Source organism: Heterocephalus glaber, unplaced genomic scaffold (assembly GCF_053883595.1).
Source record: "Heterocephalus glaber isolate CG9 unplaced genomic scaffold, H.glaber_assembly_v1.0 deba00001610, whole genome shotgun sequence".
NCBI lineage: Eukaryota > Metazoa > Chordata > Mammalia > Rodentia > Bathyergidae > Heterocephalus > Heterocephalus glaber.
The window spans coordinates 12979086-13005475 of record NW_028258381.1 but is presented as its reverse complement, the minus strand read 5'-3'; the positions used below and the strand labels follow the sequence as shown (position 1 = coordinate 13005475).

Here is a 26390-nt window from a genome sequence, read left to right as displayed (position 1 = left end):
TGTCATGAACCTTTGAATAAGTCTAATACAACTCTTACTAAGTAGGAGGACATGATGCTGCTCTGTTTGTGAAGCTATATTATTTTCCTTTAGGAAGCCCTGAGAAACAAATTTATAAGGAACTTTGTAGAAAGCCAGCTGCACCTTGAGGTGGACAGACTCATGGAAGAGCTCCAGAGCTATGGTAAGGAAGCGTGTGGACTTGCTGGGGTCCCCTGGGTCCTACCCCTTCCCACCCAGGAAGTGGCCAAATGACTTTGCTAGGTCACTTCCCCTCTCACTTCCTGTTTCCTTGTATGACCCTGAGGGCTTGAACCAAATATGCTGCAGAGTTTGTCACACTGGAAGTTTTCTGATTTGCTGACTCAGGGCTTGCTCTGTAGAGAACTCACTGAAAAAAGGAAGACTTCTGATTGGAAGGAACTTTGAGGTACAAATCAAGTTTGTGAAAGAAATTACTACTGAGTTAACAGTAAATTGAAAGCAGTTGTATTGATCTGAAAATGGGACGATCAAATTTTACAAAAATTCTATTAATTAACAAACATTTATTGTGCCTCCACTAGAAGCCAGGGATTCACTTACTTAACATCTGGGACAGTGAGTTCCCGGCAGAGATCTGAAGGCTGTGGACTGTTGCTGCCCAGACACCCAGGGGAGAGGGGAGGAAACAGTGGGGAGGCAGAGCCAGGGCGGCTCCCGGGGAAGCTATTGTGGGCCCCACCCAGCTGCAGGGACCAGGAGACAGGAACCGGAAGTGCCGGGCCTGGCATCTGCACTCTTGTGTGCACATGGAGGGGCTCAGACTGCCTGGAGCAAGAGGCCAGAGGAAGGCAAGGCATTTTATTAGGCATACAGCTTTCCTCTAAGGAAAACTGGCCAATTTATTGCTTCTCAAAGGGTAATAGTACAGGTTGAGTATTCCTGTTCTGAAATGCTCAGCACCAGGAATTTTCTGATTTTGGACAAAGTGCATGTACATAATGAGACAGCTTCAGGGTAGGACCCAGGCCTGCACCCCATATTCCTTTATGTTCACATACTCCCTCTATTCATAGCCCTGACGGTCATTGTATACAATCAATTTAACGATTCTGTGCATGCAGCAGTTTCAGGCTGTGGAGTTTTCCACTGCTGGCTTCATTTTGGCACCCAAAACGTTTTGGATTTTGGAGCATTTTAGATTTTTGGTTTTCTGATTAGGACTGCTTAAGCCGTGTTTTAAAATAGATGGTGCTGCCTTAAATAAGCACTTTTTAAAATGAAGTAGTGCTGAAAAGCTTGTTAAAACAGCTCTCATCTTGAGTTTTCAGACTGACAGTGCGGAGAGACTTCCTGTGGGGAACAGGGCAACCCCATTACTTCCCACCTTCAGTGGTGCAGGTGCTGGTGCTAATGTGGGGTCTGTCAGTGGGACACACACGTGAGCCCCACCTGTTCAGAGTCCTGTGGATGACCAGCCTCACTTTGGGAAAGGTTCCCCACTATAAACTTCTGTTACAAAATTAAAGGGAAAAGGCAGAAGTTGAGACCATTTTCTACAGTGCATGGGCATCCTATATTTGGGATTCACATGGACTCTGGAGATGGTGAAGTGAGTCCCTCCTGACCTCACCAGCTGTGGAGACTGAAGATCCTCCCATTGGCCAGGAGAGGATGGCGATGGGTGGTTCCCATGTCTGGGCGGAGGCAGATCTCCATCTGCTTTGTTTTTCTGCAATTCTGGGGTAGAACCCAGGGCCTCCAGCATGCCAGGCAAGGGGCATACCATTGACTGCACCCCCAGAGTCCCAAATCTCCATCTGTAACTCATGTAGGAGTTGACTCACTTTACTGCATGAATCCTTTAAACATGTATACCTAGGGTCTTATATTCATTTCTTCATCCTATAACCAGCCAGACCTTGAGGCTGTAGTAACTTGGCTATTTGAAGTTATATTATTGCAGTCCCTGGGATTATTTACCCACTCACTGTATCATTTTTATTTATCAGATAACTTTAAAAAATAACGTTCTGCTGATAACAAAACCACCTATGTGTATTGTGGAAACACTGGGAGAGACAAATGAGCCAGAAAAGACTCCACTAACTCCTGGCACAGATTAGCTGCTGTAAAAGCTTGTGAGTCCCTTTTCAGGTGGACTTAATGTGTGCTTTATGAGCACAGGCATGTACACAGAAATGCTCATACTATCCATATCATTTTAAAAATTGTGTGTGAAAATGAACTCCACCGCAGAAGCTTCTGTTTGTAACGAGTGACTGCAACTAAGAGCGAGTCCCCCAACTGAGCCTTCCCTTCCCTTTTCATTCCCCATTGTGGATGGCTGAAACTGTGCAGTGATTCCTTTCGGGTTCGTTGTTATAGCTTTGGATGTTGGGCCTGTCACAGTCTTTCTTGGTTTATTCATTATCAGATTATCAATTGATTTCCTGCTGCAAAGGCGACCAAATCATCTCCCTGCCTGGTTGCTTCCCCTCGAGTTCCAGGACCAGTTGTTGTAAGACCTAAGGACCAGATACATGTTCTTTAGTGCAGGGCCAGGCTGTGCTTAATGTTTTCCTTCTCCTCAAGCTCACCTTTTCTGGCTTTTGCATGTAACCTTCTGCCATCAGTGTCTAGCCTCAGCATGCCACTGCGTCTTTAGGGATACCAGGTCATGCCCTCCACGCCCTCATTATCCTTTTATGTGGCTGTTTTGTGGGTTTCCTACACCAGTGTCATCCTGAAAAGAAAAAAAAAAACAGGCACTGGGGAAGAAACATTTCCTGAACAATTTTACACAGCAAAACCTTGGCTCTATCTACAAATTATACAGAAATATCCCTTATTCCATTCACTGATAATTTTAAATTAATGTCACAAAAATTCCTGCCTCCTCTTCCTCCTCTATTTTTCTTCTTCTTCCTCTTCCTTCCTCCCTCCTGCGTCTCCTCCTTTTCTTTCTCTTTCTCCTTTTCCTCCCCCTCCTTCTTTCATTAAAAACAATGTCATTTCTATCTTTAGAGCTTTTTAAAAATCATTGCTGCTGTTTTGTTGTTATTAGCTTATTTTGAATTCTGTCTCTAATGTTGGGTAAAACTAAATCCCACGTGAAAATTTTACATATGGACAGAACTTAACTGTGTTCAGTTCCTGTCAGTGACTCTCCACTGAGGCTGGCTTTTCCTTGGGGACAGTTGGCAGTGTTTGGAGGTGTTTTGATTATCATAGCCAGTGAGGTACTGCTGGGATTCAATGCAAGAGGCCAGGATTACTATGAAAATCCTACAGTGTGCGTAGCAGCCTTGCGTGACAAGTTAGGGCACAAGTTGTCTTCATGTCTAGATTAAGACCCTTCCCTTGGAGCTGTAGGATGGAGCCATTTGTTGGACAGTGTTCAGGGGCAGACACATTAGGTTCCCAAATCCCGTAGTCTCCTGTGGTGAATGTAGGCTCTGCTTCTGGTCCTGAGTTACAGTCATGGGACAGGCAGCAGCGGTCTTGTTCTGTTGTCTGGATCTTGGAGCCAGATTCTTGTAGCCTTGTGTACCCCATTGTTCTTGCTCACCTGTGTGTGAGTTGCAGGACCCTTGTTACCCTTGAGGACTAAGAGTAGGCAGTGTGTCTCTCCCAGGTCTCCCACTCCTGGTCCTTTGCACTGACTTGCTGCATGCTGTAGGAGCCAGAGTGGACCACGAAGGCAAGGGGGCCAGGTTCCAGGCCTCCAGGGGCTCTGTGCCCTGCTCTGTTCTCCATCTCTCCCATGGCAGTGCCTTCGTCCCCTCAGGTTGGACAGCACAGACCAGGTGTCCAAAGGGACGGTGTGCAGCTAATGTCTGACTGTGTTTTAAGTCATGATAACCAATCTGCAGTGCAGGAGTGGGCACCTCACTATGGCAGAGCAGCACAGAGTCCTCCCACCCAGTGAGAAGTGTGTGTGTGTGTGTATGTGTGTGTGTGTGTGTTGTGCGTGTGTGTGGTGTACAGTGGTCCCTCATTGTCTGCACAGAGTTGTTCCCGGGATCCATTACAGACACCAGTCTCGGGTGCTCAGGTCCCTTCGCTGAAACCACACGTTCCCACGCAGCCCACATCACTGCTGGTCACTCAGAAGTGACCCAGTGTGAATGTTGTGTAGAGGATGCTGAACTGCACCGTTTAGGGGAAGTGAGGGGTCCATCTGTTCAGAACGGGTGTCATTCGTTAAGATATGTTTGATGGGGTGGGCTGGATCCACAGGTGAGGAACTGCAGAGACAGGCCGATCATGCACACGCACGCGCACGCACACCCAGGCACATGATGTGTGCCTCTGTGTCGTAAGTGATCTGGCTTTTTAAAGCCTTTAAAAAAAATTCTTCCCTTGAAGATAGTGAAAGGCAAATGATTGGAGATCAAGTCGCTCTTCGTTGTGTTTACCACCTGGCGTTATGTGCAGTTAAGCTGTCTAAGCTTTCCTGCGAACCTAGAAAGCAGCGTATTTTGTGACAAATGGCCAGCACATAAAATGGAGATGGACTATAACAAGACCCTGTTTGCCCCATTCTGTAAAATTAAACTTTCCCCAGTTTACCCTAAAAATACTGAAGTCCATCACAGTGGAGAGTGAGGCTTTTGGTATTGTTTCCAGGTGTCCTGCTAGTTGCACACAGAGGGATGAAAGACAGCTGATGGGCAGCTGCCTGTCACTCAGCAGTTATAAGTATGGGCACAGGCACCAGTCCGTAACATGAAGGTAACATCAGCATGCACGTATTTATATATGCAGACACACAGACTTAATTTGTGTCTACTATATGGATACATAGATTTATATACAATAAACATGGATATATTAAAATATTTTATATCTTTTTATGACCTTATATTGTAAAAGTATATAAGATTTACATATAAACATTTATATAAAATGTATATATTTACAAAATGCTGTGTACATATATATGTAAATATATGTAATTTTCACAGCAACCCCATGGGTGCATACACTTTCCTCATAGAAACAAAGACGTGGGAACAGTGACAGATTCATCCTTTCCCTGCTAAAGGGGCAGGGGGCTGTGTGGGCACTGCACCGTGCTGTGCTCCTCCACGACCCTACTGAGTTCCCGCCCTGAGCACGGCCTGTGCTGGAGAGGGATTGGCAGCCTCCCCAGGGGTCTCTGCCTCGCCAGTCCCTGGCCACCACCCCACGCCGTCCATGCCCCTGCGAGAAGAACCCAAGCCTGAGGCACAGATGCTGCAGTGGGTCCTGGCCACTGAGGATGCGGAGCCCAGCCCCAAGGCTTACCTATGCTGCAGCATTTGGGGGAAAGTGAGACAGATCTTCACCCTGAACAAACGCAGGTGGACTGGTGAAATACAACGTTGTAACACAGATCAGTCATTTTCAGGATTTCACCTTGTGCAGGCACATCCGGGCTCTTTCTTGCTCCCTGCCTCCCCTTTCTCTTCCTCCTCCTCCACTTCTTCTCCTCCCTGTCTCCTTCCTCCTCTTCATTTTCTTCCTCCTCATTTTCCTCTCCCTCTGCATCTTCCTCTTTTTTTTCCTCCTCCTCTTCCTCCTCCTCTTTCCCCTGTGCCTCTTCCTCCCTCTCCTCCCCCCTCCATGTTCTCCTTCCCTTTCCACCCCTCCTCTCCCCTCCCCCTCCTGTGGCTGCAGTGGGAACACTGGACAGGTATCGCAGTGGCACAGCACAGGTCAGCGCTGCCCACTGAGGTCAACAGTCAAGGTCCGATCCAGACACCTGATGTCATCTTGGAGAAAGGTGTAGCTGGAGAAAGTGGACCGGAAGGTATTACAGCTGGGCCGCGGGCTTTGTCCCTGCACCAGCCACTCCAGGCCAGAGGTGCAGCCCCTGTGGTCCACATCTCCACAACAGATAACCCGGGCCGCCCAGCTTTCCATCCTGGCCAGGGCGGGGGTGAGTTTGGAACCCTGAAGCCCATTTGATACCCAGAGCATTGCTTTGATGGCTGTGTTACCTCTATTGTGCCTCTGCTGCCAATTGATTTTACACACTAATAACTATATACGATGCCACACCAAGTGCACATCCTGCCCCAGCCCCGGGGCCACCAGCTGAGCTTCATGCTTTACTGCATCTGATCTCCACGATGACACAGTGTGTAGCCATCAGTTGCTCGTCATGGGCGGGCTGAGGACAGAGCATCCACAGCTGAAGCTGCACTCACTGCGGCCCTCAGACCATGAGGCCGAGTGGACGGCAGGGAACCTGTGTCTCCTTCTGCAGGCCAAACACCTTGTCTTCTCGGCTTCTGTGAATCGGATGGCGGCCACATCAGGTCACTGGCCATCCTGTCCTGAAGGCTCAGGTTTATTGCATTTTTAAAATGAAAATTCAAAATTGCATTTACCTTGTCTTTAGCAAGCCAGCCATTGTTATGTAGTTGGCCCAGTTCTTTTCCTGTTGTCATGTATTTATATATATTTTTTGGCTGGTAGACTTCGCTTTTCTTTGTAAAACTTTAACTTTAGTAAATATTTGCAGTACACAAAATTTACATTCGTCTTGGGGAGTAGGAGCATGTACATAAAACAGCCTGGCTCTTTTTCGAATCATCTTCCCTTTCCCGCTCTCTTCCCTTCCTCCACCTCAAAATCACCTTTTCCCATTTTCATTGTCATTGTTGTTAGTATTCTAAACTCATGTTTATGATATACAGTGTTTACATTCATTTTGAGTATTTAGTGCCGGTACCTGACACATCTTAGATCTCCATACTTCCCCTTCCTCTCCCTCTCACCCCTTGGACCTGGTCTCCTGGACCCCTTCCCATTTGCAAGTGATCTATTCCCTTGTTTCCTTCTTTCCAACCTTTATTTTGCTCTTTGTTTGTACATTGGTTTACTCAAATGAAAGATACCATAGGGGGTTTAAGCTTGTGTGTCTGAACACACAACATTATATTATATATAAAATATAATATATACAATATATTATATGTAATAATAACATATATAGTAATTAATAATTACATATTAATAACATAATATATATATTTCCAGGTGCATCCATATCCTACAAATGTCTCAACTTTATCCTTCTTTGTAGTCCAGTAGTATTCCATTATGAAGATACCACATTTTCGTTGTCCATTTTTCTGTTGTTGGACATACAGGCTGCTTACAGGATTTAACTCTCGTGAATTGTACTGCTATAAGCATTGGTCTGCCCATATCACTGTTATATGATGTCTTTAGCTCTTTTGGGAAGATACTTAGAAAGAAAAAAAAAAGATACTTAGAAAGAAAATAGCTGGGTCATATACAATTTCTAATTTTAGTTCTTTGAAGAATCTCCATATTGATCTCCATAGTGGTTGTACTAGTTTCCATTCCCACCAACAATGTAGGAGGGGTCATTTTCCCCCACAACCACACTAGCATTTGTTATTCTTTGATTTGATGAATGCTACTCTTTCTGGTGTAAGGTGGAATCTCAGCATTGTTTTAACTTTCATTTCCCCAATGGCCAGAGATGCTGCATGTGTTTCCATGTATTTATTGGCCATTTGTACTTCGTTTTCTCAGAAGTGTCTGTTCATGTCACATGCCCATTTCTCGATCAGGTCTTTTAGGTGATCCAAGTTTTCTGAGTTCTTTATATATTCTAGTCAAACACACACACACACACACACACATATATCTATATATCTATATATATAGATATATATATATTTGGCAAAGTTTTTTCTCTTTCTGTAGTTGTCTCTTCACTTCCTTGCTGTATGCTTTTAAAATTTGATGTAATCCCATTTGTTGATATTTATTTGCCGTTATTTTTTGTGCAATTGGAATTCTGTTCAGAAAATCCTTGCCTACATTTATGTCTTCAAATGTTTCATCTGTCTTTTCTTTCAGTAGGTTCGTTGTTTCTGTATTAATGTTTAGATCTTTGATCCATTTTGATTTTAGTTTGGTACATGTTGAGAGATGTAGGTCCAGCTTCAGTCTTCTGCAGACTATTTTCTCAGCATTATTTGTTGAATAGGCTGTCTTTCTTCCAGTGTATGTTTTTGACCACTTTGTGGCCAAATAGCTGAATGTGTCTGGGGATGTTTTTGTATCCTCTATTTTGTTTTATTGATCCATGTGTCTATTTTTATTGTAGTACCTTGCCGTTTTTAATCACTGTTGCTTTGTAGGTAGCATAGCTTGAAGTCAGGTATTGTGATACCTTCTACTTTGTTCTTTTTGCCCCGTATTGCTTTTGCTACTCTAGAAATCTTCTGGTTTATGAATTTTAGGATTGCTTTCTCTAGTTCGGTGGTGAATGCTGTTGGTAATTTGATTTAAATTATGTTGAATGTGTAGAACAGTTTTGAAGTCTGGCCATTTTGACAGTATTGGTTCTGTCCATCCAGGAGCAGGGAACATCTTTCCATTTTCTGACGTCTTCTTTATTCTCCTTTTCCAGTGTACTGCAGTTTTCATTATAGAGGTCTTGCACTTCTTTGGCTATGTTAATCCTAGGTATTTAATTTTTCTCGATGCTAATGTGAGTGGTATTGTTCTCATAATGTGTTTCTGAGTTCATTATTGGTGTATACAAATGTTACTGATTTTTCTGTGTTGATTTTGTACCCTGCTACATGCTAAAACTGGTTATTAATTCTAAGAATTTTTTAGTGGAGTTCTTGGGTCTTCTACACAGAGTATCATATCATCTGCAAACAATGATAATTTGAGTTCTTCCTTTCCTATATGTGTTTTATGGTTCAGATTTTTTCTTCTATTTTTATTCTGTCCTCTTCCCATGGTCACAAGTTTCTGTGATGCAGTCTTACCTTCGTGTGTTAACTATGTTTTTCCATTTAGATATGAGCATCGACATTGCAGGGAACATACATAAAAAGGTAACACACAATCTTATTCTTGTGTGTTAACGATTTTTGTATTTAGATGTATCAGCATTACACAGAACACATATAAAATGTGGAGAGCTTGCATTCAGCAAATAAATAGCAAATTTTGCATATGATCAAATTTTGAGTCCCTTTTGAATAATTTTTTTCATGAGGGAATTTTGTTTATTTTGAAAGTCATTTGCCTGACTCCCACTGTATGAACAAAAAGCAGGGAGTGGAAGAGAAGTTGATGTGTTCTGATTTGCTTGCTATCCTCAGGAGGGATGCTGGACAAGGTCTTTAACCGCTCAGGGCCTGGATACTTCCATTTCCTGGGCAGTGCCCTGGTCAACCTCTCTTCCTGTGTGCTGCTGGATCGCTTCCAGGCCATGGAGTCAGTGGACATCCTGGAGTTGGAAGCACAAAAGCTTATGCAGAAGAACAAGTTCTTGGCCAGTAAGTAATAGACAATTCAATCACAAAGACACGGGCTCAAATAGTTGTCATCTCATGTACTTCTCCCTAATGGTGTTTTATGTTGGCTCAGAGAAAACCAACAAAATATAAAATGAAGCAGAAATATACACGTGGAGTTAATGAAGAGACATGTCTCCTGCCATAATGACTAACTGCTTTTCACCATCCCGAGAGTGATGGTACGGGATGCATCTGTTTTTACTATTTTTTGACATTGTTTATGGTTAAATCTCGCATGATACATAACAATATTCATAACTAATGTTATATTCTAATTTACCCGTCACGTTTATTTTTATCATAGCATTTTGCTCTTTTGGGTTGAGGGTGAGGAAATAAAATGGTCAATTAGAATCCATTATTAATCTTCTGTATTCTTTTTGAATCAACATTTAATTATTATCATTGTTTTGGGGGCTAGGGATGGACTGTAGGGCCTTGTGCAAGCTAAACAGGTGCTCTGTCACTGAGCTACACCTCCACCCCTTGCTTTGTGTTTTATGAGGTTTTGTACCAGTTTGCCAGGGCTGTCTTGGTGAAGTACTGCAGGTGGGTGATTTAAACAACAGAAATGAGTTGTTTTACCATTCTAGAGGCTGGAAGTGCAAAATTAAGGCATCTGTGGATTTCTTCTGAGGACTGGGAGGGAATGTTCTCTGTTGTTTCCTCTCCCTAGTTTGTCCATGGCCTTCTTCTCCTTACCTCTACCTGTGTCTGTGTCTGGCTTTCCTCATTTTATAGCAACACCATCGTATTGAATTAGGGCCCATCCTAAAGGCCTCATTTTAACTCAGTAACCCTCCAAAGATGCTATCTACTGCATCACATTTATCTAATGCACACTTACATTTTAAGGCCCTGGTGTGAGGACTCCATCATATGCACTCTGGAGGAAGAGAGTTCAGTTCATGACAGGTTTTATGGATGGAATTCAAAGAGTCCATGTGGCAGAAACACAATCCATACATTTAAGTTAGGAGTGACAAGGGGAGGGGGGCTGGATTATGTGCATCCACTCACATCCACAACTCAAGGAAGAGATGCCAATTACTATTTGAGCAGCCCTGTATAATTTTTCAAGTCCTGCAAAAAACAAATTGTGTCTTTGTATTGGTGGTACCACAGTATGATTTTACCAAAAGAAAAGGTACATTGGACTGAGAGTTGGGTCTTGGTTCAGTCTTACTACCAATTGGACTGAGCCTGGTTTTGCCTTGCTAGGGCCAGCTCTCCTTCTGCAGGAGGGGGAGGTGTGGACCCCTCTCTGAGCTCTGGCACTGCTCACCTGTCCTTCTCTGCCGCCAGGTATCATATTCAACAGTTCCTCAGTTGGCAGGAGCTTCGGATCAGCATCTCTCAGATTGCTGCCTCATGTCACGTACACAATTCGGACCAGCATCTTATACAGCATGAGGACAGATTTGGTAAAAAATCCTTCCTGGAAGTTTCATCCTCAGAGTCTGCCTGCCGACGGATTCAGATATAACTACATCTTTGTCCCGCTGCAAGACATGATCGAGAGGGCCATCGTCGCGGTGCAGACTGGGCAAGAAGCCCTGGAGCCCACCACGCAGGCACAGGCAGGGCCCTACCCGTGCCACACCAGCGACCTGTGAGTAGCTGCAGCCAGCAGACTTCTGGCAGGGCCCTCTGTGGGGAGTGGAGCTGAGAGAAACACCTTTGAGCTTTTCCACAGCTATCCTGGAGTACTTTTTAAAAGATCCATTCTGTCTCTGAGTGCCTCAAGGTTTATTGCTTATATACTTGAGCTACTTGGGTAGAAATATAATGGTTGAGATATAATTGACCTTTGCGTCCATGGGTTCTCACCTTCACCCACAGATCCAATCAGTTGTTGACTGAAAGGATAATTCCAGAAAGTTCCAGAAAGCAAAGCTTGAATTAGCCACAGGCCACACATACACTGCGTCTGTGTGAATGAAGTGGGTAGGCTGTGCACAAAGTGTTACTCGTAACCTGGGGGTGAAGCACAAACCCTGCACGGTTCTGTGTTGGGGGCTCTGGTGTCTGGATCAAGGGGAGGTGTTAAGTGGCCAGAGGAGCTTTACAAGTGACATCAGGAGTCTGTATCTGTACATGCCCCTAGTGTAAATGTGATGAACAATGCTCACCAAGGCTGTGCACTTATCTGCACTTGGGGAACCAAGGGTGGTTATTTCATCTTAGGCACAAACCTTTAAAAAATGAGCCACACAGAGTCCAGGGTGTTGAGGAGCCCAGGAGGCCTATGTTGGCTCCTTAGGTACACGGGAAGTAACTGAGGATGTTGAAAGGTGAAGCTGTACCACTTGGTTGGAGTTACCTGCAGCAGCAGAGGAAGGGAGTCCAGTGTGGAAGCTGAAGAGCAGCCTGCTGACTTAGAGGATCAGCTGGGCCTAGAAGTGCAGGCGAGCAGGGAGTGGCTGAGGCAGTGGCCCCAGGGCTCTGTGACCTTTAAGCTGAGCTGGGCACCTGGGTGCTGTCAGATCCTGAAAGGACTTCACAGTGCATCAGAGGAGGGGAGCCACACAGCTGCAGGCTTTTTCCTTTGTGCATGATGAAGGTCATCCTCATAGCATCCTGCTGCTGCACCTGGACACATGTGACACAGGCTGCGTGTCCCTGGCTGTCCTGCTGTTGGCTCTGATGCCCCCTTCTGAAGCTGTCTTGAAGGCACAGTGGAAAGTGAGTGGCTGCTTGTGGGGTTATGAAAGGGACATCTTAGCTCTGAGAACAAGGACAGACACTTGCCCTTCAGTGACCCACTGCAGGTGACAGCTCACACACATCCCACCCGCCCTTCCTGGGGCAGAGCAGTCGGTCGCCTAGCAGAAGTGTGACTCCCTCTCGGGGCGATAGGAGCCCTTTGTAAGGTGTGATGCTTAAGATGTAAGATGCGCCCAAAGCCTCGTGTGTGTGGAGGTGATGGATCACGGGGCACCGTGTTCCTCAGCAATCCCCCATGGGTGGGTTGGTGGCTGACTGAGCTGTTAGGAGGCGGGGCCTGGCTGGAGGCAGTCACTGGGGTGACCTTCGAGGGTGTGTTCTTGCCTGGGCTCCTCCCTCCTCACTCCTTCCTGCCAGATATCCTGGGGTGGTGGGGAGAACGGAGGTGTCCCTGGCCCCCAGGGACTGCCTCACTGGGCAAGTCACTGGTGAAAGCCCCTTGGCCTCTTTCCTTACAGGGAAAGCTTTTCTTTCTTTTCAAAGCTATGATGCTTTTGGCCTTGAACATTTTGTTTTGTTTTGTTTTGTTTTTGGTACCAGGGATCGCATTTGGGACCTTGTGCTTGCGAGGCAGGCGGCACTGAGCTAAATCCTCCGCCGGGCTTTGAATATTTTTACCATTGCAAAAAATGGTCCAAAGTCATTTTCTTGGAGGTGACAGCACCAAAAAGACGCTCCTGGCGAGGTCCATGCGGGGATGCTTTCCACCCCGCTCAGAAACCCGAGAAAGCTGGAGTGCCAGGTGCCTGCAGAAGTTCACGTTTTATGATGCTGCTTGTTTTAAGGAGAATCGCAGAAAATTTCCCACTGATGGTCTCCTCCTGGCTCCAGAATTCACTGATCATCAGCACTGTGGGAGGGGGTGGTAGTTGTTGCTGGGGCTCATATCTGGGTTCTCCCCCTTGACCAGGACACCCTCGGGGCAGGAGGCGCGACACCTGTGCGCAGGCCAGCAGAGGTGCTGGGGGAACTGGGGGAGCTGGGCGGGGGGAGGCCCCACTCCTCCCTGCGGGGCTTTGTTGTTAGGCTGTGTGAAGGCAGAGGGAGGCCTTGGGGAGGAGCACACGAAAGCGCGCCTTGGTGCCTCTTGAAGACCAGTTCTGGTGCCCAAGAAACCGCCAGGCTGGGAGTGGGGTCTGGCACAGACTTGCCGCCCGGGGACACCGCGGACCACACTTGTGGAAATTTTTGAATGGCTTCCTGCTGCTTATTGAACAGGCTACATATTCACTAATTTATTCATGTAGCCAGTGGCATTTATGTGCTGTTTGTTGGCCACTAGGTTTGGGGTGAATGGGAAAGGAACAGATAAACACCCCTGCTCTTGTGGCACTGATAGTTCAGGGACGCAGTGTCTACAGGTGCAGTAAAGAAGGAAGTGGTAAAGGCAGTGCACCAGGGTGTTGGAGAGGAGGGGTGGGGTCGAAGGCTTGGAGGTGGGGCTGGAGTTCTCTGGGATTATCAATGTGGTCCGGGCGGGGCGTCCCAGCCTGCAAGGGAATATTTGAGCAGAATTGGAGAGAGAAACACAGGGCAAAGTGTGTTCTAGGCCGAAGGGGCAGGCAGGCAAAGGCCCTGTGGTAGGAGTGGCCTTGGGTGTGAGAAGGGTCACCAGGAGGCAGAGGGTGCATGGGGCAAGAGGGAGAAGGCCAGGTCACAGACCCAGTCACACACAGTGTGGCTGCAGGAAACCTGAGCCATGGGGACTAGGAGGGCTGGGCGGGAGCGTGTCACCCGCTGCACATGGTGAGCGTCTTGCTCAGGCTGTCCTGTGGGGAGGAGGCTGCGGGAGCCCTGGAGGAGCAGAGCCATCACCTAGGAGGCTCCTGTAGAAACCCAGGGAGAGACGGCTTCGGTAGATCCCTGCCGGGTGGTCAGGTTCCGGTTTCTTCCTGGAGGCAGAACCAGCACATTGACCCCAAGCCTCCATGTGGATGTGGTGGGAAGGCTCGGGGAAGACTCTGCCTCCATCCCAGGGCTGGGGTCCCTGGAGCAGCGTTTCACTAGGAGAGGAAGGACTGCAGGTGGAAGAATGGAAACGTCCAGTTTGCTGTTAGGAACCCGAGGAAATGGTGAAACAGGCTCCTTCAGGGGCCGGATCAGCCCACTGGGTGTGTTGGTTTCAGAGTCTCCCTGCTTTGATGGCCTTGGGGGCGCGGGGCTTGGTGGCAGTGACCGTGGGAGACAGCGTGCACAGCTGGAGATACCCAGAGGCCAACACCCAGACTGGGCCTCACCTCAGAGGCCAGGGAGGAGCGGAGACTGTGAAAGTGTCCTCCAGATGGGGGTGAAGGTTCTCGAGCATGTGGCGCCCCAGGGAGGGGACGTTCAGGAGTGGGGGCCAAGGGTAAAATAAGACGAAGGTGGGCAGTTGACTGCTGGAGTTAGCAGCAGGTGCCTGCATCACTGGGGACATCAGGGGGAACAGTTTCTGTGACACAGTGAATGTGAGTGGACTCCAGGGTACCTGGAGGGTGACACTGGAGCCCGAGTCCAGGCAGCTCTCAGGAGCTCTGCTCTCAGGGCAGCAAATGGGCAGGAGGGCAGTTAGAGCAGAAGGTGTCCTAATGGGAACAGCCCACCAGCGGGAAAACGGACAGCTGCGTTCAAGCATCTGAGGGAGAAGTCTCGAAGGGCCCAGTAGCTGAACACAGGCAGGGCCCTGGCAGTTCGTCCCTGGTAACAGCCCATTCATGCAGCTTCCTTGGGTGCAGATCTCTCTCTGACTCTCCCCCTCCCCTCCCCTCCCCTCCCCCCTTTTCTCTGTGTATATCTATCAGCAGCCCAGGCCCCATTCTTTTAAGGGATCAGCCTTAGGAAATGTTATCTGGAGATTACAGAGTTTTTAAGGGTCAGGATTTCGTCGTGAAATCTAATATTCCCATCAACCTTGTGATTCACAAGCAGTTTATAAAAGGATAATTTTTAATTGACACAGTAATGTATAAGTCCACCTTTAGGACTGGAACTACAGTGCATTTCATATTTCAGCAAAGGATTTCAACTGTTTAATGTACTGCATTGATGAACAAGCCAACTTACAAACAGCAAACAAAAAGTAAAAAGTATCCCAGAACCCTTTTATTTGCGAAAAAAGAACATCTCTGAGAGATTTTCTTTGCCCATCATCTCCTCCACTGTTCTCTGGCGCCTTCAGTCCATAGCACCTGGAGCTGGATCAAGAGCAGCAGACGTGGGGCTGCCTGCCTGGTAAGCAGCACTCCCAGGAGGCAACACGGGTTCGTCTGGACACGTGTTGGGGGGGCAAAGAGTGAAAGGCTGACAGAGAACTGAGGTCAAAATATCAAGTTCCTGTTCTGATCCACAGCATACCAGTGAGGGCCTCTCTTGTGAGACATGTCCGATTTGCATCAGGTGACCTTGGTAAATGCCTCTCCCTTCCAGTTAGCCAGTGCAGTTGCCTCAGCAGGAACTCCCACTCCTGACAGCCCTGAGAGCACAGGGGTGTTGGAAGATCCCTCTCCTGCTCTGTCCTGTCCCACCCAGTGCCAGGCAGGTGGCCATCTGGGGACATCAACTGGACAGGAAGTGGAAGAAGTGCGCTCCTCTGGCATGTGACTCCCCTTCCCAGGCCACACACCTCTCTGGTGGACTCTTCTGGGAAGAAGGATGTTGAGGTGGAGGATGTCTTCTGGTAGCCCCAGGCATCATTCACTTTCTGCACGTTCTTCCTCTCCACAGCAGCTACAGTAACACCTCCCTTGAGGTTGTGTCCCAGTCCCTACCACATTGTATCATTCATCCTCTGGAGCTTTAGCAGCACAGCTGAAGAAAGTGAGACTCAGGTTCCTCCCCCAGGCCACAGCGTTTCTTCATGGCCTTCATTCCAAACCCCTCCTGTGAGCACAGGTGATTTGCTCTGTGTGTAGGCAGTCTGTGTGACAGCCAGGCCATTCAGCGGCAATTTCACCCATTGTGTTGCAAAGCCTGGCACATCTTCTCGTGTCCTGATCAGCAGCACTCCTTACCTGAGGGTGTGGGAGCACAGGGTGTGGGGTGCTCCCGGGGGGCCAGGTGCGTAGTGTTTTCTCTGAAATGGCACAGTTCTGCTCAGTGAAGAGCAGCCCTGGCCAGCCTCACACACGCACTCACTCACCGCACACTCTGGCTGGGGGTGGCTCGCGCACTCACACCCTTGCTCTTACTCTGGTCATCTGTTCAAAACACTTTTTCACACCTTCTGTAGGAGGTGATTTTCCCACGTGCTGGGAGGGACGCAGAGATGGACAATGCGCACTTCTTGCGTCTAAGACACTCACAGCTTCATGGAGTCCTTTCAGTTGCCTTTGTAGCTGTAATGAGGAGCTGTGGTTCGGGTTCAGACTGGAATCCCCCCCACCAAAGCCTCATGTGTTCAGAGGTGGTGTGTTTGGAAGGTGCCTGGATGGTAGGGTGCTGTGCTCATCAGTAGTCCATCTACTAATCACTGGCCATGCTGTTAGGAGGTGGGGCCTGGTTAGGTGGTCACTGGGAAGTGACCTGGAAGTGTCTATCCCCCTCACCCCAGGCTCCTCTCTTGCTTCCTGGCCACCAGGATGTGAGTGGCTGTCCTCCGCCTAGGCCTTTCCACCATGCTGCTTCTGCCTTGGAGCCAGCTGACCATGAACTAAACTGTGATCCAAAATAAATCTCTCCCCCAAGTTGGCAGCATTGGGGGTTTTGTCTCAGAAACAAGGAAAGCAAGTAAGACATGAGGACAGGAAAGGGAGGAAGAGCCGAAGACACAGGCTCTGGGAGTGGCAAGGGCAGTTCCTTCCTACTGGTTTTGACCCCTCGCCAAAAGGCAAAATCTCAGAGGACCTCTTGAGAAGGAGGAATTTTATGACCCAGAAGCCTGAGTTTGAGCACTCACAACCTACCTTGTTACAGGACTTCCCGTGTGAGTCTTGCTCCTAAAGTTGGATGATTTCTTTTGAGCTCCTGGGGTCCCTGTAGATTCTCAGACTCAGGATGATAAATTGGGTCCCAGCTTTGCCACCTGCTGGTTGCAGAAGCTTGGCCCAGTGATCTGACAGCTTTGCCGTCCTCCCTGTGAACGGGATGCTGGGTGCTGGTCTGCCTACCTGGTTAGGTTATCGAAAAGCCCAGACCTTGGAAAGAAGAGGCAAGCTCTGTGAGCTGACCGGAAGCCCTGAGCAGCAGGCTGCCTGTTTGGGGGCAGCTCTGACTGTCAGGATGTTCTTCCATCTACAGGTGCGGGAAGCTGGATGGGCTGAGGTTGGAGACGTTGTACTCAGAGAGGGGCAGGTGTGCTGGGCACGCTGCCCTCTCCTTGACATTCCCAAGTGCGGCCCAGAAACTAGAGGGCCAGAGAGAGCACAGGGAGGAAAAGCAGAAGGCCCAGGCACGTGTCCTTCCCTCCAGAAGCTCCCTGCCGTGTTCTGGTTCTGCTGCATGTGCAGAGAACTGCAGGGTGGTGGAGGAGATGGGGCTGTGGGAGAGGGCGGCGGGGAGGAGGGAAATGGGGGGCCAGGGCCATGTGGGAAGTGGGCCTGCAAATTTGCCCCCACCCACACTGAAATAAGAGTCCCTGCAGAGCCGCTTTGATCCAGCATGCTTGCATCTGCGGCTTTGAACTCACTGGGCTGTGTTAATAGAGGCAAGCAGCAGATAGGACACCACTGACCAGCATTATTAAAATGTAAATCGAGGAGGTGCCACCTGCAGAAAAAGAAATGCGACACCTGAATGTTTGTGGAGACCTAAGTCTCCTCTAAAGAGGCTTGAATACGTAGGTCAGAACTATTTCTGGGGTCAGGCATTGCCGGCTGACATCCTTTCTTTACTTATCTTGGCCCTCTGTCCCCACGGCACACAGACACAGACACACAGACACACAGACACACACACACATACACACAGACACACACAGGGCCTTCGTCTTGTTTTTCTTAGACTTACAATTGTACTTTTCAAACTAGTATTTAGTAATGCTTTATTATTGTCCCAGTGGTTGCTTTCCAGTTATAACTGATATAAAGAACATCAGCCCTTTATTTGAGAAATGAAAGCAAAGTATTCTCTCGCATTCCATTGTATGCTTTCTCTTCTCCATGATTCAGTTTTAGTTGATACTGTTATCTTAGTGATCTTTTCTACTGTTAAAGACACTTATAGTCTCCATTTGACAATATGAAAGAAAATTAGCCTTTGGTTTTGTGTTGCACCAACTTAGTTTTTCTCCCTGACTCATTTCCCATTTCCAACCATTTACTTGTCATATTATAACTACATTTTAGGGAACATAAATTTTCCAAAGTGCCTTAGTGCTTTTAATTTCCATTTTTCCTTTAGTCTTTCTTTTCCTGGAAAAGGTATTCACTGCTTACCATTAGCCCTTTAACTGTAATTTACTAGTCATCATTTGGAAATTTGTCCTTTAACTCTTCCCTTATGAAGATTTCATAAGATAACGTAAGGAGCTTTTACATACAGTCCTTAACACTCCGTGGTATTTGGATGTGATGAACTGGGTCCCACCTTTGCCACTTGCTAGTCACAGGACCTTGGCCCAGTGACTGACAGCTTTGCCGTCAGCTTTGCCATCCTCCCCCTGAATGGATGTTGACAGCTGATCTGCCTCCCTGGTCAGGCATGAGAAAAGCCCAGACCTGGGAAAGAGCAGGCCAAGAATAAAGACATCTCAGCTGGGTATGAAATCCTTTGCTCACACATTCCTTAAGTACTTATAAAAATAGATCTATTATGTTTGGACTTTAACTTATTATGGAGAATTCTTGATATTCTTCTCTCTTATCTAACTTGGTAATTTTGACCAGCTTTCAGTAAGTTTAAAATTCAATAAATTTAGCAGGATACATTTCATTGTTGACCATTCTAGGAAAATTTTCCTTGAAATAAATGAGTCTTTTGAATTTGCCAATTTACATTTTATTTTATGGAAACTGAATCAGTCACTTTCCCATCACTGAGACAAAACACCTGACATCTACAGCTTACAGGAGGCAAAGTTATTTTGGCTCTATTTTTTAAGGGGTTCATAGTTGGCTGGCTTCCAGACAAAGAGGGCGTGGTGAAAAGGCCCAGAGCAGAAAGGTGCTCACATCATGGTGCTCAGGAAGCCGAGAGGGTGGGGAGGAGCCTGGGATATGAATATGTATTTCTGTGTCCCAACCCCAGTGACCTGCCTCCTTTGTCCAGGCCCCGCCTCCTCACACCACGTGCACTACTGAGCTCTTCAAGGGATAAATCCACGGTGGGTAGTGGAGCCCACATTATCTAAACATGTGAAACTTCTGCGGACTGTTGTAGATCTGAACCACAGCCTAAACCCTTGATGTATTCTAAGTTTACCAACCTGGTTGTTTTCCAGTATTTTGTTTTCCTTCTTTAGGGACTTCAATGACATGAATTTCTTTTCCCAGTATTTCTAATCAATAAAATTTCCTTAGGTTTTTTGAACTGTTTATTTCCTATAGTTGTATTATTGAATGTGTTTTAATGTCCTTATTGTATTTGGGGCAGTGCCAATTTCTCCTGGTGTTTCCTCTAGCTTTTTAAAAATCATTTGTCTGATAGTTATAATTTTCCATCTATTTCTTTTTAAGATGTTCCAGCTTACAATTCATATTGTTTTGGCATCTTGCCATTTCATCCCTAATTCCAACAGCTTTGCTGTATAGTATTTCTTACAGAGGGGCTCGCCTTATTAAGTATTTTGAAGTTGGTGGCAAAAATATTTTCATTCTTTTCATCTTCTCTATGTCACCATCTTTTTGGCATGAATTTTTCGTTAGTAATGGTACACCTCTCAATCTCCCTTTTAAAGATTTTTCTGTGTGCGATTTTTGTTTCTGTGACTGTTACTCATCTGGAATGAATCAGGTATCCCAGTCAGGTTCTGAAGAAGGTCCTGGTGGTGGTGAGGACCAGGTGACGTCAGTGGCAGAGAGCCTGAAGGCTCTTCCATTTCTGCAAAGCCAAGGGGCTTCCTGCAAGTGTGTGGATCCTTCAGGTAGCCTTTTTGTGTGTTTCCATGGAAATCGGATGTGGGGCGGGTGGCTGGTTCATTTCCCAGTTTAGAAAGCCTCTTGGCCCTCACACTGTGAGGCTGTGTATCTCGTCCACACAGAATGTCTTGCTAGCTTTTAAGAAGTCTGTTTTTCAAGATGCATTCTAAGATCTGCAGAGGGAACCACTGAAATCTCTTTTATTTGCACTGTTTTTGTGACCCTTACACGGATGTAATTGTTTTTGGCATCCTTCTCAAACACTTGAATGTCTCTTCCAAGTATTTGGCACAATGGGAAGGTATATTTCTCCGCTCCCCTCACTGGTTTTCATTGGGTTTCCAGGAGCAGATACAGAGTCTGTGCTGCATGGCCGCGTCTGGAGAGCTCTCATCTTGGCTTTGTTTATCCTGTGCCCCTTCTCCCAGGGCCCTCCCACCTGTGCAGGGCGGAGAAGCTCCGGGTCCCAAGCAGTTGCTCCAGGAACACCAGGGTTGGGTGGTACGACTCCATTACACAGACCCAAGTGCCCCCGGACATGCACGGTGCAGATTCTGACCTCCGACTTTAGATGGTTTCTGAAGTAGAACTTTGGGTGATATCCAGACATGACTCTCACTGGCTCTCTGTGACACTGAAGCCTCTGGGAGAATAGAGTCAGCAGCTGTTAACCCACAGCCCTTGGGAACAGAGAAGTTCATGAACAAACAACCTTTTTCACCTCCGGATAAACTCGGTGTGAGTTATTTTCAGCTTTACAGGTTCCCCAGGTTTTTCATCTTTGTGGCAGTCTTGTCGCTCTGGGAGGACCGAGGCATTGGTTGGGGGTACAAGTGGGCATATTTATGGCTTCTTGTTCATAGTCCTCTGCCTGTTCTGAATGGTACAAAAATAGTGATTAAAAAACCACAGAAAATTACCAGGTTGAAAATCTAAAACCCTGCCCTCCACGAATGCTGTCCACACTTCACTTCACTGTGTTCACTAGCTGGACTCACTGAGCTTATAACAGATGTCTTAAGCAGAAAGATGAATAAAAGCAGAGGTTATCTTCCTTTTCTTTTGTAAAAACTCATCCACATATTCACATGTGAAATTCAGTGACGAGCTGATGAAAATAGTGAATGTGGAACTCATGTGTGTGCAGCTGCAAATACCGGCTCCCCTGTGCAGCAGGCCTGGTCCCAGAGGGGTGGAGCAGGGAGCATCCCGAGCAGGGCTGCTGGGCGCTGAGGGGTTTGAGGGGCTTCTGATCCTCCAGTCTCCAGGACAGACCTCAGCAGTGGCCCCCTATCCCCCACCCAGATGGCCACAGGCATGCGGTGGTCTCCTGACTCCTCCCTCCACAGCCTCCCCACTGCACGCCTTGGCCACCCTCCGTCCAGCGGTCTTGTGAAAACCCAGACACCTCCTGTCATCCCAACACTCTGGGAGGCTGAGGCAGGGGGATCACAGGTTTGAGCCCAGCCCGGGCAACTTAGCCAGACCCTGTCTGAAAATAAAAAATGAAGAAAGGGTGGGGATGTTGTTCACTGTGCAGATCCTGGATTCAGTCCCAAGCACTGAAATAGAAGAAGCAAAATTCAAAACCAAAAACCATACACCTGATTATATCAGGTCTCTGTTTCCCTCTCCTCCTCCAATCTTCCCATGGCATCTCCCTGTTTGTTTACTAAGATCCGGGGCTGACCCTGCTTGCACAAAGCCCTGCAGGATCCGGGCCCAGCCAGTGCTCTGACTGCCCGCACTCCTGCTGGCCCTTGGGCCTGGGCTGCTCCTGGCCGGGCCCTGCCTCTAACCCTGCTCCTTCCACTCCTGCGGAAGCCTGCGGACCCCTGCACTACACCTTTCGTGTGTTTCTGCTCTCTGCTTAGCTGTTTCTTCCGAAGCCACCTTGCCTGAGTCCCTGACGGAAAAGCATCCTTCTCACACTTACATTAATTGCTGCTGTTCCCCTCACCTCACTGGCACCACCTGCCCTTGGGGATCCCTCTTGCTTGGTTGGCTTCTTTTACCCCTTCCCATGTTCTAGAATGGATCGAGGCCTTAGCACCAAGACCTTTTTCTGTTTCATTCATTTGTGCATCATAGGCCCAATAATGTGTCTCCAGACTTTGGTGGTCTCATTGATGAATAAAATCCTTAATTTGTGGATTTTGAGCTCACTAGAGGACAGGTGAAGGGGACATTTTAGTGGGGGACTGAGAAGTTGCCAACAGTGAGTGGAAAAGCAGGGCTTGTTCAGAAGGCAAGAGCAGGGCCAGGAGGAGGGAACGGTCAGCACGGGCCTTGTTGTCGCACGTGGCTGTGACGTCCACAGGCACAAAGCCTCAAGCTTCTTCTCCCTGCACTCCAGGGTGGGACTGTTGTTGGCATCGTGGTTGTGGCTTAGAAGTGGAGCCCAGTTAGCATGGGTTGAAAGTGAGTGTGTGAGAAACAGAAGTGGAGATGCTCACTTGCCAATTCGTCCGTGTTTTATGGATGGAAACCTGCGGTCAGCTGGGGTCATTGCTTGGAGACGGTTAGTAGTCTTAGTTACATGGGGATAGCATTGTGATGGCTCATGGCGGATTCCTTCCTCTCAGCTACTCTGAGTACAGCAGGTGGCAGAGCACTTGGGGTGGGCTCTGGGGGACCCTGGAGAGCAGGACCCCAGTCCCAGCTGTCATGCTCCTCAGGTGCATGCTAACCTTGAAGACAAACACTGAGAAGTTTACAGAGGCGCTGCATCCACCCACTGCCCGACCTTCACAGAATCATTTTACTGATCAAACTGTGCCCTTCCAGATTCCTGAACAATGTTGGGTTCTTCCTCCCGCTGATAATGATGCTGACTTGGATGGTGTCCGTGGCCAGCATGGTCCGAAAGCTGGTGTACGAGCGGGAGATTCAGCTGGAAGAGGTGAGGGTCTTGGCCTGGCCCAGGGGTGGTGGAAGTGGGCGAAGGCTCTGGAAGTACACCCCTTGCATTGATGGCCAGCCTGTTCTGATCCCTGCCCTCTGCTGGCTCCTGGGGGTCACCCCAGTCCCTGGCTAATTTGCATAAACCCCAGGAAATGTAACATAGGCTTTTCACCTTAACTTATGGCTTTTAAGAATGAAAGCGGTGAAGGTGTCAGGGAAAGATGAGACTGTCCTCAGATTGCTGCAGAGCGGAGAAGCTGGGAGACCACAGGTGTGCGTTGTTTACCTGCCAAGTTTACAAGCAATCAGAAGGCTGAATTACTGTGTTGCGTGTGATTTACCTTTTTGCAGTATGTCTACTAGGGATGGCTGTTTCGTCCCTGCTCAGTTTTGGCTCCTGAGCTTTGGAGACTGAGGGTCTGTCCCACTGGCAGGCTCCTTACTGCCACTGGCCCACAGAGTGTGTGCCTAAGAGTTTGCTTTTTTTGGGGGGTGGTGGTGGTGCAGTGCTAGGGATTGAACGCAAGCCTTTGCACTGAGCTACATCCCCATCTGTTTTTTATTTTTAAATTGGAGACTGGGTCTCCATAAGTCACTGAGCTGCTCAGGCTGGATTTGAACTTGAAATCCTCCTGCCTCAGCCTCCCAGAGTGCTGGGATTACAGGCGTGCACAACTGTGCCCAGATCACTTTGTCCTCCTTATACACAGAATGAGCCCACACCCAAAGATGCCACAGTGTGGTGGGTAAGCAGGTGGTAGAGTTAGTGAAAGACTTAACTTTATTACTTCTACTAGGGTTATTTTGCAAAACACATTCTGAGTCTACTTAAATGACCCTCCACCCTGCAGAGCATAAGCACCAACATTTCCCTTCTTCATCCCTCTCTTTAGTAAGTAAGCCAACACAAACAAAATGAAGAACAGCACTGAAAACTATGGACCCCAGTAAACACGAAAGCACGGTGAGGCTGCCACTGTGCAGGCCAAGCCTGCGCTCTCAGCCACTGGCCTGCCCTTGCCTTCGTGTGTTCTCCCTGGGGATCATGCTCATGCCTCGGGGTGAACGGCCACTTGGGGAGGCGCTTGTGGCAGCCATACCCCTCTGGAGGGCAGCGTCCTCCCCAGTGACCACCCCACTGTCTGTCGCCTTCTCTCCCCTACCCGCTCCTCTTCCTGTGCCTCACAGTGATGACCCCGCTTTCCCGTACAGTACCTGCGAATGATGGGCGTGCATCCAGCCATCTACTTCCTGGCTTGGTTCCTGGAGAACATGGCCATGCTGAGCCTGAGCAGCGCCACCGTGGCCCTCATTCTGAAGACCAGTGGCATCTTCGCGCACAGCAACGCATTCGTCATCTTTCTCTTCCTCCTGGATTTTGGGGTGTCGGCCGTCATGCTGAGTTACTTCTTGAGTGTGTTTTTCAGTCAAGCTAACACCGCCGCCCTGTGCACCAGCCTGGCGTATCTCATCAGCTTCCTGCCCTACATAGTTCTGCTGGTCCTGAACAGCCAGCTCAGCTCTGCCAGCCAGATGTTTTTGGTAAGTGGGCAGCTCTGTAAAAATGCAAAATAGAGCAAAACGCCACTCGCTCATCCAAACAAGGCCACCTCCAGCAATGTGCTAATTTATCACTCTTAGATCTATGCGGGTTTTCTTATAGCTTTTTGTATTCTACCCACCAGTGCCAAAGTTGCAGTGGTAGCTCACTAAAAGTGCCGTGCTTCTGTGGGGTGGCCACCCATTAAAAAATCGCCATTTTTCATGTAACAGGTCTCTCTGAGGACTCTGGGAAATGAGTGACATCCTTCGGGAAGCATATAGCTCAAGTTTCTCCCTGTTTCATGCATGGAGAGAAGTAGATTTCTACAGCTATTTTAGAAGTAAAAAATAAGCATTTTTCTCGAAGCATCATGAATTACATCACATTAAGTGAAAAGATCTCTCCGTTAGCAATGTCAGAATTGCTCATCCATTTAGAATGTACCTCCCAAAAAAGCATGTGAATGTTTTTGGGTCTGCAGTATAAAATACAGAGAAGATAGAAGCTTGTTTTTCAATGGTGATTGTCTGGCAAACACAGTGCCTGACATAGAGCAAGAACAACCAGCACGAAATGGGGAGGATATCACCCCTGAGAGGATCGTCTTCGCAGTGTCAGCGACCGGTCCATGCATGTTCCATCAGTAGGCTCAGGGCTTCGGTTCCCGCAGTAGGTCACATGGTGTCTGGTGGGAGACACGATTCCTGGGGTTCCGAGTCTCCAGCCATTGGACTTGGACTCACAAGGCTGCCGAGGAGTTCCACAGGCCTTTAAAATTCCTGCAGTCCAAACATAATTCTTGACGGCCCTATTGTGTCACTTACGCATCGAGAGGGGCTCATCTTTTATGGTCCTTCGGAGCTGGAGAGTAAAATGTAGCTATGAAAGCCAAATTATTTTATTCAATTTCCACAAGTCACTCAGTGCCCTACCATGCACACACGAGAGATGTATGCATGCATAAAGGGGAGTAGTGATATTCACTTAGCATTTGGGCCACTGATAGGTGTTCATCAAGTTGAGTAGCCTATGTCACGTTTGCAGTAACTCATAACCAATGGCTTTGTGTTAGTATTAATTAGGTGTTTTCAAATAGTTAGCACACAAGGGGACCTTTTAGTGTCCTTCCTCAATAAGCTCTTTACACCCAGAGCCATTGGTGAGCTGGGCTGAATTTCAAATGCCATTATTTTTGCCTTTACTTTAATCCTCGCATTTAAAAGATCCATGCACACAGCAGTGATTTCCTTTGTGAATGTTCAGATGTTTTCTAGCAGTTGAAAAAAAGACACGTAAACCTGGCCTATTGTAGTTTTTAACAGTAAGATACTTTTCCATTGGCCTTTTCTTCCCCGACATAGGACTCTCCACTGCAGATAAAATACTGTTCCCTCCAGGCCACTCTCTTTCTCGTGTAGCATGGGACACACAGTGCATCAGTCTGCTTGCAGTGTGCTCTGGGGCATCCAGTTCACAATAAAGAATAGTAAATTGCTCTATTCCATTCTCCACTGTTCTGCATTACACATTTCTGTATACAGTGTTTTGGATTTATGACACTTCAAGCGCTGTGGTAAAGAGAAATAATTCCCTTCCACATTAAAAGCTAGCTTGTTAGTATGCATTTCAGAGGGGACTGACATTCCACAGCCTTCTGGCTCCGATATTTAAATTACTGCCCACAGCCATAGCTGGGCGTCCTCAGACCAGAAGTATGTGTCACGGTATCCCTTGCATTTGGCATTGTGGATTTTCTGCGGTCCTGATCAAACACTAACAGGCTGTTTTTCTCCTCCCTCCATCAATCTGTGATCAGTGCCTCCTCTCGACCACCGCCTTTGGACAAGGAGTGTTTTTCATTACGTTCCTGGAAGGACAAGAGGCAGGTGAGAG

The 26390-nt window shown here is 47.7% G+C and overlaps 1 protein-coding gene across 1 annotated transcript in view; it reads left to right on the top strand.

Moving 5' to 3' along the window:
* Window positions 1–26390, top strand: part of Abca13 (ATP binding cassette subfamily A member 13) — a 267945-nt gene that overhangs the window by 24259 nt on the left and 217296 nt on the right. The window contains exons 7-12 of the mRNA XM_087196525.1: window positions 94–184; window positions 9135–9311; window positions 10638–10944; window positions 22838–22952; window positions 24167–24496; window positions 26314–26383. Of these exons, the coding sequence (XP_087052651.1) occupies window positions 94–184; window positions 9135–9311; window positions 10638–10944; window positions 22838–22952; window positions 24167–24496; window positions 26314–26383 (1090 nt within the window). The remainder of the gene's footprint in view (window positions 1–93; window positions 185–9134; window positions 9312–10637; window positions 10945–22837; window positions 22953–24166; window positions 24497–26313; window positions 26384–26390) is intronic.